The 15,241-nt window shown below is 42.4% G+C and overlaps 1 protein-coding gene across 1 annotated transcript in view; it reads left to right on the top strand.

Moving 5' to 3' along the window:
• Positions 1-3,426: 3,426 nt before the first annotated feature.
• KIAA2012 (KIAA2012 ortholog) overlaps positions 3,427-15,241 on the top strand; it is a 144,879-nt gene continuing 133,064 nt past the window's right edge. Inside the window, exons 1-2 of the mRNA XM_023542319.2 lie at positions 3,427-3,510; positions 4,901-5,185. Of these exons, the coding sequence (XP_023398087.1) occupies positions 3,427-3,510; positions 4,901-5,185 (369 nt within the window). The remainder of the gene's footprint in view (positions 3,511-4,900; positions 5,186-15,241) is intronic.

Here is a 15,241-nt window from a genome sequence, read left to right as displayed (position 1 = left end):
CATTGCGTCTTGTATGGAGTTTTCCTTTTTATGTCTCATTCAAAGGCCATTCAGCAATGATTATTGCTGACCTAACTGACAAGTTCATTCAGATCCAAGGGAAGATTGACTTGGATGGTAAGGTCCGGGAAGTTCATCCACAGGTTTATGAGGTAAGAGTCCTTCCTTCTGTCTACCCTTTATCCTATTCTCAGAGTTATTTTTCTAAAACCCAGATCAAATCACACCACTTCCCTGCTTTAAAAACCCTACCAGAAGAATAAAGTCCAAAGTGCGTTTGCAGGGTATACGTGGCCTTCATGGCCTTGGCCAGCTGGCCTGAGTCTCCAGCCTCGTATCTGTCCACTTGACCTAAGGCTTTGGCTATATCAGAGAAGTCACCCTTCCCCAGAGACCTCAAACCTTTCTGTTGGTGCCTCCTGCAAACACCCTCCTTTGTCTCCGTTCATCGCTGTCCCCTTACTTCTTCCCAGCAAACCACTGTCCTTTAAAAAAACAAACCAAATCCACCGCCACTGAGTTGAATCCCAATTCACAGCCACTCTATAAGACAGAGTAGAACTGCCCCATAGAGTTTCCAAGGCTGTAAATCTTTATGGAAGCAGACTGGCACATCTTTTTCCCGTGGAGCAGCTGGTACATTTGAACCGCTGATCTTTTGGTTAGCAACTGTCTTAGTCATCTAGTACTGCTGTAACAGAAATACCACAAGTGGATGGCTTTAACAAAGAGACATTTATTCTCTCACTGTTTAGTAGGCTACAAGTCCAAATTCAGGGCATTAGCTCCAAGGGAAGGCTTTCTTCCTCTGTCGGCTCTGGAGGAAGGTCCTTCTCATCAGTCTTCCCTTGATCTGGGAGCATCTCAGCACAGGAACGTCAGGTCCAAAGGACGCTCTCTGCTCCTGGTGCTGCTTTCTTGGTGGTGTGAAGTTCCCATGTCTCTCTGCTTGCTCCTCTCTTTTATATCTCAGAAGAGATTGGCTTAAGACACTATCTAATCTCGTAGACCTTATCAACAAAACTGCTACTAACCCATTTTATTACATCATAGTGATGGGATTTACAACACAGAGAAATCACATCAGATGATAAAATGGTAGACAATCATACAAGGGAATCATGACCTAGCCAAGCTGACAGACATTTTGGGGGGACACAATTCAATCCATGACAGTAGCTGAGCACTTAATCACTGTGCCACCAGGGCTCTAATGTCCCTGATCCTCATAGCCTTCCGCAATGCCCACACCATTCACACTCTACCTAACACATAAGTTCACCCTCTTCCCACAGCACCTTAGTTATCTCCACTTCCATTATCACAGCTGTCACATGGAATTTCAGGTACTGCTTCCCACACACACATCTCCTCACTCACCTAGGAGCTCTTTGAGGGCAGGGACTGTGTCTCACACGTGGTAATCTCTCAGGAAAGTTTTGCGGAAAGCTCCTTTCTGCGGTTTGAAGGGATAGGGAAGGGGAAAGGAGGAAGCAGTAAAATACCTGGAACCCTGGTGTTGTAGGATTCGCCCCACCTGCTGTGAGGAGGGCACTCCACAATAAACGTTGGCTTTTAGATTGTGAAGTGCTAGATTCAGTTGCGAGCCTCTGCATTCACTGGCTTGATTCCCCGTGATAAACCCCATCATGCCAGGCTGGAATCTAATTTTATATCATGACCTCTATTTTCTCATCATGACATTTGAGCCTGCCTCATGGGAAAGGCATTAAACTAACTAAATAAACGAATCAATTAAAAAAAAAAACAAAACAGTTACTTTTCTGTCAATTCCATCTCATGGTGACCCCATGTGTGAAAGTGGAACAGTGCCCCATAGGATTTTAAATGGCTGATTTTTCAGAAGTAGATTACCAGGACTTTCTTCCAAGTCACCTCTGGGTAGACTCAAACCTCCAATCTTTGAGTTAGTAGCCAAGGGTGCTTGCACTGCCCAGGAACTCTCAGATAGGCATGCCGTTGTCATCTGCCATCAAGTCACCTCAACTCACCATGCACAAGCCTGCACGGGTGGCGGGGACACATGAGGTGCAGGGGCTGGGAATCAAACCTGGGTCTCCAGCATGGAGGGCAAGAATTCTACTGCTGAACCACCAATGCAGCCAGGAAAGGGACATAGGGAGCTCTAACAGGTAACAGCGCCTGGGCCTGTTATTCTTCACACAGGGGGCTACAGCAGTGGGCACTCCCACAAGATAGTCAGGGCATTTCAGTTGACAGATGGCAGGAGAGGTTGCTTTTCAGGGGAAAGGAGGGTATACATTACCAACAAAAGGGTCTTCTGCTTCCCTGGTCCTCTTCCCTCTTGTCCTGTGCTTCTTGCAATGTCAGCATCAAGGAGAACAAGCAGCCCAGGTCACAGCAGTGTTTCTCAAAGGGGGTGCGACTAGCATTAGGAGTGGGACCATTCTTCACTATGCAGGACAGCCCCACACACTGTAGAACATTTAGCATCTCTGGCCCTTGCGTTTTCATTGTCAGTTGTAGCCCCAGTCACTGTGACAACCAAAATGCTCCCCACTCACATTTCCAAAGTACACACCCCCTCCCTGGGGGTGAGCGTTGCCCAGTTGAGAACCAGGTATGTAAAGGAATCTGGAGATTTCCAGTATCCTCCACTCATTCATGCAAAGCAGCAACTGCCAAATGAGGCCTCGTGTCTAGCCGAGGGGGTGCTGGAGCTCTGCCAACAACAATGTCACAGGCGGAGGTTAGGTGACCTAGGTGACTCTTCTGAGCCTGTTAATGGTTAGTTGACAGTAACAGGCTCACATATCGGGAGAAGGGGGAAAACACCCTCTAAAAGCAAGAGGAGCACTGTAACAGAAGAAATATCCCAACACGGTCCTCACACCCCTCCCACGCCCCCACCCACAATCAGGACTTGAAATCTGAGCCTGGTCCCCACAGTGTCCATGTGGCCCCCTGAGTGAATAAACACTGCCCCCGGCAGTCTCAGCCTTGCCTTGCTGGTTTAAAGGACTTCATTTCCCTGTGCTGCCATAACAACCAGGAAACAACCCTGCTCACAATAAGAAGGATGGTGCTGTGGCCCAATGCATAGATGCACACGGCCCTGGTAACAGAGCAACCAGGACCGAGGGACAACAAGGGCTCAGGCAAAGGGGAGAGCGAGGTAGACCACAGAGTAGACAACCTAGGGCTTGAGGAATCTGGGTATGTGGTTTATTTTTTCTCCCGACAAAGACACACACTGTCTAAACTGTGTGGCTGGTTGTTATTAAGAAGCTGCTGTAAGAGGGAAAAATGTATTTAATAAAAGGCCCAGTGTTTGTGGTCTTCTCAAGCCGGCAGCTGAGCTTAGGAAATCTTGAGGTGTGACCAGTTTTCAGCCTTCAAAACCAAGATGAACTGCCCTTGAGGAGGGGTGGTCAGAGGCAAAACATGTACACCCTCTCTCTCCTCAGCCGGGGACATGGGAAGTTGGTCCAGAACAAACAGAAGTTGGAAGTCTATTTTGAACCAGAGGTGAGACTTACTGCTGAATAAAGGCACATTTTGGGGGTGGGGGAAGAGTGTTCCATTTTTCATTTGGGGGTGAACAATGCGAGGCTTGGTTTGTGTTGGTAGTGAGGTGGTGGGGGTCACTGGTATTCCCTCCCTTCTCTGTCACGAAACTCGGGGAAACACTATAGTTTGCCTGACAGACCAAGACTGCCACTGGGCTGTCTTCCTTCTCCTTGTGCGCCTACTTACAGCCTCAACGGCTTTAGACTGAAGGAGATTCCAGATTGTCTGGAATTCAAATGGTTTGATTCAAGACCAGAATTTCCATGTGGGTTCTAGGCAAACTGCTGGTTGTTTGGTTTTAGAAGCCATGCTCTGTATGGCTGTATATGTTTGTGCCATTTCAATGGCTTCCTTGAACTTTCTGGAATTCAATCCACGAGACGTATTTTACACAGGCCAAAAAAAAAAAAAAAAATCCCACTTTAGAAGGTTTTTAAGAGGTGGCAAAATTCCCTTCTTGTGCTGGCATTTTATTTCATTGAATCCTGCCAGGAATAAGAAATTCACTGGGGCACTTTGAAAATTTTTATGTCATACAGAGATTTCCATTGTCATAGTAGTTGTCATGATATTTGACCTCTGTTGTATTAAAAGACATATAAAGTTTCAAAGGACCTCTGTGGCCAATGGCATTTACTTACTTACAAGCTATGTAACTACTTTATAGGCTCCTAAGTAGCCAAATTAGGTAATGTTACACAGCATCCAGAATGTATGGAAATTCTGTGTACAGCTGAAGTGCTGGTGAGTTGGAATAGTAGTTTTCTCCTATTTAAACTGCCAGCTAGTCCAGGTCTCATTTCAAAGTTATCTGCTGGCCTTGATGACTCTGACTACTTACGTGCATATATACCAAGAAGCTTTAACTGGCCTGTAACCTACACTCTACCCTATTTAAGCCTCCAGGCATGAATGGCCCTCCTTAAAGTCGCATGGGGTAAGACAGAACCAAGCCCTGGGTTCTACTGATTTTGAGATGTGGAGAGCAAAACCCATTGCTGAGAAAAGTGATTATGTTCCTTGATACTGTGTGAAAAATTAAGAGAAAATCAGTACCTAAGTAAATGTCAAACACTACATACAAGCGGTATTTGCTATAAAAACCAAGCCAGCTACTATCAAGTAGATTCTGACTCATGGTGACCCCACATGTGCACAGTAGAACTGTTCCACAGGGTTTTCATGACCGTGCCCATTTGGAAGCAGATCACCAGGCTTTTCTTCGAGATGCCTCTGAGTGTGTTTGAACCACCAACCTTTTGGTTAGCATTTGCACCATGCAGGGACTTCGCTTTGCTATAAAAGAACCTTAAAGTGGATTGGTCACAGTGGCTTCTTTTCCCTGCAGGATTACTTGAACTGGAAGTCCCCAGAAGATTACATTCTGGTCAGCAAACCCCAGGATGAGAACAATGCCAACCAGGGTTCCTGGAGCCTCTTTCTTCCTAAAACTTTCAGCACTAGAAAGGGTGCCCTAATCCTCTACTCAGAAGGTTTAGCCATATCAGCATGGACACCGGAAGAGAGAAGAAAAGGAACCTGCCATCCCAAAGGCCACAGGAAGAGGCTGGGTCTCAAACTGCATACACTTCAAGACCTCAAAGAAGCCATCTTGGCATATGGAAGAAAAGAGGTAGGCAGAGCAAAGCCTTGGGTTTGGGGAAGGCAATGGTCTGCATGTCTAGAAATCCAGCTGCAGCTTTGAGTATAACTTCTCTGACCCTAGAGAAGGTATGAAAGCCTCAGGCCTCCATTTCTTCATCTCTAAAATGGGCTCTGTCTACCTCACACAATTGTCATGAGGCTTAAATGAGGAAGTGTATATGAAGAGGCTCTGAAAAGCATAAAGGGCTATATTACCATCATTTTGTGTCCTTTTGGTTACAGTAACACAAAGTCCTTTTCAGCATTTAGACAGATCCAGGCCAGCAGACGTTTCATCAGAACCCTTGAAATCCTGTCTCGTCATCACCATCACACCTCTGATGTTCTTGGCTTTGTGGAAATGAGAGGGAGAACATTTTAAATATTTACCTTGAGCCCTTCAGCGTCTGAAGGATAAGTTAATGACTTTTTTCCATTCAAATTTAATATTAAGGGAAAACCCTTGTGTTCATTTTTTTGATTCATACTTTCTAGCTTCCTGTGAGATGTGCACATGGCCCCTGCTTTATATAACTGCAGGCATCAGCCCTTTAGGTGAGCCAAGGGAGAGGCTGAGGAGTTGTATCACTTTATGAAGTTCAAGGTTATAGATAATGGGTTACTCTCTAGTTTAAAAGTCTCTGCTGACTTCTCATTTCCCACAGGATAAAGTCATTAGCTTCTTACAACCAGCCCTTCACATCCTGGCTTTCTCCTCCATTTCTAGTCACACTGTCCACTTGTTCTTACCACCACCTCTACCACGGACCCCTCAAGGCCCCGCCCATTCTCCGGACACTGTGTGCCCTTCCGCGACTCTATGCTTGTGCACATGCTTCTCCAGCTAGCAAACTCCGGCTTATCCTTGAAGACACAACTCAAATGTCATCTCCTCTCTGAAGTCTTCTCCCTCTTCCCTAGGCAGGGATACCCTGTTGTTCCCTCTGTGGGCATTCCCAAACTCTCATGCCTTGCAACTTATCTCTTTGCCCATTTATTGCCCTGATAGAATAGCATCTCCTTGAGGGCAGCAGGGACCATATTTAAGTCATTTCCAGAAAATGGTGCATACCCATAAATGTGGAATGAAGGAATCAGTTATGCACAATATTTAGATTATCTCCCAATATCATTATTGGGAAATTTATCACCTACTCAAACTTAGGCAGAGCTTCCAAAAGGAAAGACTATTCTGCCTCCCTTCCCATTTTTCAAAATACAGAGAGGCTTGATTACCTTGACCAAATGCCCAATTGTCCTTTGTCTTAAAATCATAAATTCATGGGTGAAAGGAAACCAATTGATGAATGCTTACTATTACTTTATAGCTATTATTATACTTAATGGAAACCCTGGCGGCACAGTAGTTAAGTGCTACAGCTGCTAACCACAAAATGTCGGCAGTTCTAATCCACCAGGTGCTCCTTGGAAACTCTATGGGGCAGTTCTACTCTGTTCTATAGAGTCACTATGAGTCGGAATCAACTCGAAGGCAATGGGTTTGGTTTTTTTTTTTTTTTTGGTTTATGATATTTAATCCTCACAATGACCCTGGAAGATATGATTATTCTTATCCTCTCTTTATAGACAAGGAAACAGAGGCTCAGGGAAGTTAAGTGACTTACCCAAGGCCTCAGAGCTAGTAAATGACAGAACCAAGATTCAAACCCAGGATTTTCTACTTCCCTAGGCCAGCATGCTAGGTACTATGTCCTATTGTCTCTGGATTCAGAAAGGACTCCAGAGGTAATTTTGTCAGGCCTTGGCTTGTTTTCTCTCAAATCCATACCATGCCCTTGCCCTACTCTTCTCTGCATCACAGAAAGGTTGACCCCAGGCTGTAATTCCACAAACATCTGTGTCAACTGAGTTAGCCAGTGGGAGATATTGGAAGGAGATTGGAGAGGGAAGAGAAGGGAAAAGCCAAGGTACTTCTCCTCTCCCACTCTGCACCTGGTGGCGAGAAGCATCTACGTTTTCTCTGTGGTCCAGCTCCTAACAGACAGGCCTACTATGGCTCCAGGTTCCTCTAGGTGACCCTACCAGCTCCTCCCTCTTTCTCCCTCTAGCCTAGAAGTGGTGCTGGCTTCCTGATGTTGCTAATGTCAGTGTTGCCTCACCATCTGTTTGTCTTTTGAGCTCTTTGATCACCTGCGTAACCAATTCCCTGGATTAAATTCCTTCTGTTTTTAAATACTTAGAGTGGTTTCTGTTTTCCTGGTTGAACACTGACTATCCAGACTAACGTACTGCCCAGAGTAAGAACACCTTCCACAGCTTTCAGATGCTTGTCTGTATGGCTTAAATACTTCTGGAAATAGGAATATTATTATTTTATGAAGTAGATGAGTCCATTTTAGGCTGCTTCATTTTTTTTGTTGGACCTGGACTCAATGAAAAAAAGAAGTTTCTGTGTTCCTGTGATATTCGTCTACAGGATTTATAACTTGTACCTTTGCGCAAAGCAGAATACTATAGCCTAACTTGAAATAGGTAGAATGGAAATGGTATAAAGAAACTGAAAAAGAAAGAAAAGGTATGGAATAGTAATAGGGTAAGAATTTAAGGAGATTAGAGAACATAGTATATTAAAACAGGAGGTAAAGCAACTCAAAATGATTTGAGATTTAAAAAAAATGAACATCTCAGAAAAGCAGAACTTTGGAAAATAGAGAGCACCATTTGATTGTGACAACTACAGGCTGCCCAGAAACTTTTAAAATAATAATACCCAGTGCTGGGAAGGATATAGGGAAATGAGCAGTTGTACATTACCCACTGCCGTCAAGTTGATTCTGACTCATAGCGACCCTACAGGACAGAGTAGAACTGCCCCATAGAGTTTCCACGGAGTGCCTGGTGGATTTGAACTGCTGACCTCTTGGTTAGCAGCCGTAGCAATTAACCACTGTGCCACCAGTCATACATTAGGAACACAAATTTGCATGACATTTCTGGAGGGCATTTTGGCAAAAGTCAAAAAAGGCATAGTGATCCCTTTTGATTCAACATTCTACTTTTAGGAATTTGTCCTAGGAAATAGACATGCGCCCAAAGATTTATGCACAAGAATGTTTATTACAGGATTATTTATAAATATGCAAAATACTGAAAACAATAAGTATCCAACAATGGAACACTGATTAAATAAGTGATGGGACAGTCACATACAGTAATGGATTTTAGGGCAACTAATAAAGACGTGTATTAATCATGAATGGAATGGGAGAAAACATTTACAGTGTATTTTAAAGCAGGTTACAAAAATAGTACTCATATAATAAAAATACCAATTTTGTTAACATTTTTTGAGTATTTACTATGTTCTTGTCAGTTTTTTAAGTGCTTTCCATGTATAACTCATTTGTTATTTCTAACAATCCTTTGGGTAGGTGCTATGATTATCTCACTTTAAAGATGAGAAAACTGAAGCACAGAGAGTTTGAGTAACTTACTCAAGGTTATACATACAAGTAGATGATTGCAACACAATTTGAAACCAGGAAGTGTAGAAAACATGCTTGACAGTCCCAATCACAAAAAAAAAAAAAATTAAGTATGCATTAGTAGAATGATACATTCCAAAATTTGACAGTCCCAATCACAAAAAAAAAAAAAATTAAGTATGCATTAGTAGAATGATACATTCCAAAATTTTAACTGTGGGTGGTAGGATTATAAATTGTAAGTTTATTTTATATTTTCTTTTTTATTTTTTAAAAGCCATGAAAATTTTAAAATAAAATGAAAAATCTATGGGTTAGAAGGAAGTGGCACGCAAAAGGGAGAGAGAGGTTGACCCTAGGGAGCCAGGTGGAGAGGATCAGGAAGGGAAAAGAAATGACAATGCTGTAAATTGAGCCCACCAATGACTATACCATCTGTTTCTCAGGGTCAGTATTTCTTTGCTCAAATAGTATATACTTCAAGAGTTAAAAACACCGCACTCAAAGCTAAAGAGACAAAATGGGGAGCACAGAAAAGGATGGAGGGGCACTAGGGGATAAAGTGGTGCTGCTCAGAGAAGAATCTGTTCTGTAGCAGCTGAACCAGGAATCAGGAAACCCTACAGAACACAGGCCCACAAAGATCTGGGAAACCCTGGTGGCATAGTGGTTAACTGCTAAAGGTCAGCAGTTCGAATCCACCAGGCACTCCTTGGAAAGTCTATGGGGCAGTTCTACTCTGTCCTATACGGTCGCTATGAGTCAGAATCGGCTTGATGGCAATGGATTTGTTTTTTTTTTTTTTTTACTCAGACCTGTGAGAGCTGAGGCTGTTGTAGGAAGATGCAATTAAACATTTAAAACATCTCACACTATCTCCATTTCTGTATAGGGACCTAATGACATGCATGTGGCAATACGTCTGGGTTTTATAGCTCACTATACACCTACTCTTTAACGTTCTTGATGGCACAACTTCCTAATGAGAAAAGATAAATGTTAAGTCAAGAGATAAGATGTTAGCATTCTCAGACTTCTACATACATACAAATGTGTTGCCTTTTTTTTTTAAGTAAAAGGAAATATTGTCCAAAACTTTCCAAAGTTAAAACCCCACTCTTCTTAAGCCCTTTCACTGATTCAGCTTCCCATTATTTAGAAATCAAATAGCTTAAAACCTAAATAACCAGAATTTTTGGTAGTAGCTAAATGATGGTCATAATGATGCTACTGAAGTGTAGCAGAATCCTAAAGTGTCTCCCAAATCATCTGAAATATTCAGTAATTTCCACGTTGTTTCACTATTTCTTATTCTTAGATGTTTGGAATTTTGTAAATCCAGTGGGTATTTGTAAAATATGCAACAATGGGACATTGACTAAATAATGTATTAAGAACAATTTGTTAAAAAAATATTCAATTCACAGAACTTCCCATTTTCCTGTCTCATGAGGGATAAACAGGATTTAGATTGCTACAGTTGATTTCAACTAAGGTTGTACTGCTTCTATCACCGCTCTTATAAATGCGGCTACGTTTAAGCATATCACCAGCCTTGTTCCACTGGACATATGTCCCCATTCATCTTTGCTGCCTAATTTCCCCCCATACTGCAATATTCAGACACTTAACTCTTTAGCTGGTAATCTTAGCCAATGTCCAACCCATGAAGGCACCTTCAGGTTGCTATTTCATTAAGTAGTATTGTGAGAAATATGTCTTCAAAATAAATTTTTTTTTCCGTCCTAAACATAATATAAGCTCCACATACAAAATTGGAAAATATGGAAAAGTAGGGAGAATGATAAATTATCCATTATCCTTTCAGCCAAAGATCAGGAGGTCAGTTTTGAAGCTCCCTTTGCAAGTCCTAACTGAAAACCTGCTACTTGTTTCAATAGTGTCCCTAAGAAGTGAGAAGTGCTCTGATGGCCAAAAACAAAGTGTCAAGTAGACCCCAAGGTGACAAAGGGGAAAAAGAGTGACTTCACTGCACTCCTTTGTCCTGTTGTTCTCAGCTGCCCAGTTGGCCCCTGACTCACAGCCACTGCATGCACAATGGAACAAAATGCTGCCCAGTGTTGAGCAATCCTCATAATCAGTTGTGATCCACAAGGTTTTCACTGGTTAATTTTCAGAAGTAGATTGCCAAGACTTCCTTCTTTGTCTGAGTCTAGAAGCTCTGCTGATACCTGTTTGGCATCATAGCAATGCACAAGCCTCCACTGACAGGTGGGAGTGGCTGCCCATGAGATATACTGGCCAGGAATCAAATGTGGGTATCCCACATGGAAGACGAGATTTCTACCACTGAACGAACCACCATTGCCCTTTCCTTTTTTCTAGAGCCCTCCATTCAAGCAACTCCTCAGCAGTTATACTTGGAGCCTTTAATAAACCTAGGAGGTAGGAAAAGTCAGGAGAGAGACATGGGCCAATCCCGACTGTGAGGTTAAGAGTAATGTAAATAATAGCTAATACTTAGTGAATGGTTAATGTGTGTCAGGCATTTCATACATAAACTCACTCCATTTTCACAAGCCTGTGAGCTGGGTACTAGCATTATATCCATTTCATGGGAGGGGAAACTGGGTCTTGAAGTTAACTAACTTGCCTAAAGTTACACACCTAAATGGTTGAACTGGGATCGGAAACCCGACAACTAACTCCAAAGCCCCACTCTTAATCCCCAAAGAACCTGATTTTGAAGACTCTTGTTGCCCCAGAGAAAATAAGCTTTCCTTGTTGCTTTAACAGCATTTTTTTTAAAAAAAGGGATCTTGGTCTTCCAATACATCCCTTAAGATTCTTTTCAATTCTAGGAAAATAAATGAGATTTTCATTAAAATCAATCTTGGTTATAGGTAGTATTTTCTTGCAAACCATATAGATGATCCAATAGACTCTTGTATTTCTAGGCTGTTATAAGTAACAGACAACATTTATAATAATGGCTACCATTTATGTAGCACTTACTATAATGCCAGTCAGTATTCTAAACACTTTATATCTAGTAATTATTTAATTCTCACAAAAACATTATAAACTACTTACTTTTATTGTCCCCATTTGGCAGATGAAGAAACTGAGGCACAGGTGGGTCAAATAATTTCATCAAGGTCACACACATAGTAAAGGATGAGCCAGGATTCAAATCCAGTCAGACTGAGCTCTTATAGGAACCTGGAGCTTAATTTTTGCTGTTTCAAATTTTAGATGTACTTTTGCTTTTGTGGCATATGGCAGGTCAAATCTTTGATGATGATTGGGTTGACCAGGAATCAAGCCCTGTTACAACACTGTATCTATGGGAAAATTTATAGCCAAATTCATCGATTCTCCTCTTTATGGCCTTGTGTCCAGGAACAAATACGTGATCTCTAAATATATAGGAGAGAGGGTATCATTTGCACTAAAACTTAGAAATTAAACCTGCAGAGAAAGGGCCTGGCTGAGGAATGGTGATGTCACCCAAGGCTGAGTGAAGTCAGGATGGGGTTAGAGAACACTTTACAAGCACAGCGGCAAGTGGCCTCACATCTCTCTCCTCCCACCTCCAACCCTCACCTTTACTCCAGTTGAACTCACCTGGCAGCCCCAAGGCTAGTGCCAGCCACACCTCACAGGTGCACCAACAATGGGCAGTCACCCTCTGTTGTAAGGCTTGGCCTTTGCTGGAGCACACAACTACAGCAAACTTGAGGAGGGGTAGGAGACACCAGCTGGCCTGCTCCTGAGAGAAGGACGTCCCAGCTGGAGCGGACACCCTCAGGCACAGGTTGTTGCCATTAAAATATACATCCATTGTGGGTTTTTCCATTCAATTTCAGTAACATCTAATGAGTGGTTATTAACCAGTCAGTGCCTAGAATAGTGCTTGGCATGTAGCAGTCACTCAACAAACAGTTCTTAGATGAACATATTAGTTGCCAGGATTGGCAGGGAGATGCCATAGCCCCTACCCAAGAGGAGTGCTTACTTTGGTCAATGAGGCAAATTTGTGCCCCAGTGACACTTGATACAAGGTAGTTTAGAAGAGATTGTTGTTGTTAGGTGCCATCAAGTCGGTTCTGACTGAGAAACCCTATGTACAGCAGAATGAGACACTGCCAGGTCCTGCATCATCCTCACACAATTGTTGTTGCTATGCTTGAGCCTATTGTTGCAGCCAGTGTTTCAATCCATCTCATTGAGGGTTGTCTTAGGCTGGGTTCTCTAGGGAGGAAAAACCAGAAAAGCATATAAATATAATGTCTTAGTCATTTGGTGCTGCCACAACAGAAATACTACAAGTGGATTGCTTTAACAAAGAGAAATTTATTAACCCAGACGTGAATCCATCCACATACGAGCAGTTGATATTTGACAAAGGCCACAAAACAGTTAAATGGGGAAAAGACAGTCTTTTTAACAAATGGTGCTGGCATAACTGGATATCCATCTGCAAAAAAATAAAACAAGACCCATACCTCACTCCACGCACAAAAACGAGCTCAAAATGGATCAAAGACCTAAATATAAAATATAAAATGATAAAGATCATGGAAGAAAAAATAGGGACAACATTAGGAGCCCTAATACATGGCATAAACAGTATACAAAACATTATTAAGAATGCAGAAGAAAGATTAGATAACTGGGAGCTCCTAAAAATCAAGCACCTATACTCATCCAAAAAAAATCCAAAGATTTCACCAAAAGAGTAAAAAGACTACCTACAGACTGGGAAAAAGTTTTTAGCTATGACATTTCTGATCAGCCCCTGATCTCTAAAATCTACATAATACTGCAAAAACTCAACTACAAAAAGACAGATAACCCAGTTAAAAAATGGGCAAAAGATATGAATAGACACTTCACTAAAGAAGACGTTCAGGTAGCTAACAGATATATGAGGAAATGTTCATGATCATTAGCCATTAGAGAAATGCAGATCAAAACTACAATGAGATTTCATCTCACTCCAACAAGGCTGGCATTAATCCAAAAAACACAAAATAATAAGTGTTGGAGAGGCTGTGGAGAGATTGGAACACTTCTACACTGCTGGTGGAAATGTAGAATGGTACAACCACTTTGGAAATCGATTTGGTGCTTCCATAAAAAGCTAGAAATAGAACTACCATACGATCCAGCAATCCCAATCCTTGGAATATATCCTGAGAAATAAGAGCCTTTACACGAACAGATATATGCACACCCATGTTCATTGCAGCACTGTTTACAATATCAAAAAGATGGAAGCAACCAAGGTGCCCATCAACGGACAAACGGATAAATAAATTATGGCATATTCTCACAATGGAATACTATGCATCGATAAAGAACAGTGGGGAATCTGTGAAACATTTCATAATGTGGAGGAACCTGGAAGGCATTATTCTGAGTGAAATTAGTCAGTTGCAAAAGGACAAATATTGTATAAGACCACTATTATAAGAATTCGAGAAATAGTTCAAACTGAGAAGAAAACATTCTTTTGTGGTTACAAGAGGGGGGAGGGAGGGAGGGTGGGAGTGGGGCATTCGCTAATTAGATAGTAGATAGGAACTACTTTAAGTGAAGGGAAAGACAGCACACAATATAGGGGAGGTCAGCACAACTGGACTAAACCAAAAGCAAAGAAGTTTCCTGAATAAACTGAATGCTTTGAAGGCCAGCGTAGCAGGGGCAGGGGTCTGGGACAGGGGACATCTAAGTCAATTGGCATAATAAAATCTATTAAGAAAACATTCTGCATCCCACTTTGAAGAGTGGCGTCTGGGGTCTTAAATGCTAGCAAGCAGCCATCTAAGATGCATCAATTGGTTTCAACCCACCTGGATCAAAGGAGAATGAAGAACACCAAGGACACAAGGCGATTATGAGCCCAAGAGACAGAAAGGGCCACATGAACCAGAGACTACATCATCCTGAGACCAGAAGAACTAGATGGTGCCCAGCTACAACCGATGACTGCCCTGACAGGGAACACAACAGAGAACCCCTGAAGGAGCAGGAGAGCAGTGGGATAAAAAAATGCACACCCCAAATTCTCATTAAAAAAAAAACAGACTTAATGGTCTGACTGAGACTGGAAGGACCCCAGTGATCATGGTCCCCAGACCTGCTGTTGGCCCAGGACAGGAACCATTCCCGAAGCCAGCTCTTCAGACATGGATTGGACTGGACAATGGGTTGGAGAAGGATGCTGGTGAGGAGTGAGCTTCTTGGATCAGGTGGACACTTGAGACTATGTTGGCATCTCCTGCCTGGAGGGGAGATGAGAGGGTGGAGGAGGTTAGAAGCTGGCGAATTTTGGTACGAAAAGAGAGAGTGGAGGGAGAGAGTGGGCTGTCTCATTAGGGGGAGAGCAATTGGGAGCGTGTAGCAAGGTGTATATGGGTTTTTGTGTGAGAGACTGACTTGATTTGTAAACTTTCACTTAAACCACAATAAAAATTGTAAAAAAAAAAAAGAAAGAAAAATTTATTTTCTCACAGTCTAGTTGGTTACAAGTCCAAATTCAGGGTGTTGGTTTCAAGGGAAGGCTTTCTCTCTCTGTTGCCTCTGGAAGAAAGTCTTTGTCCTCAATCTTCCCCTGGTCAAGGAGCTTCTCA

The sequence above is a fragment of the Loxodonta africana genome, chromosome 6 (genome assembly GCF_030014295.1).
Source record: "Loxodonta africana isolate mLoxAfr1 chromosome 6, mLoxAfr1.hap2, whole genome shotgun sequence".
NCBI lineage: Eukaryota > Metazoa > Chordata > Mammalia > Proboscidea > Elephantidae > Loxodonta > Loxodonta africana.
Note: the sequence above shows the minus strand (reverse complement) of the source record. Positions and strands in the feature narration are given on the sequence as shown.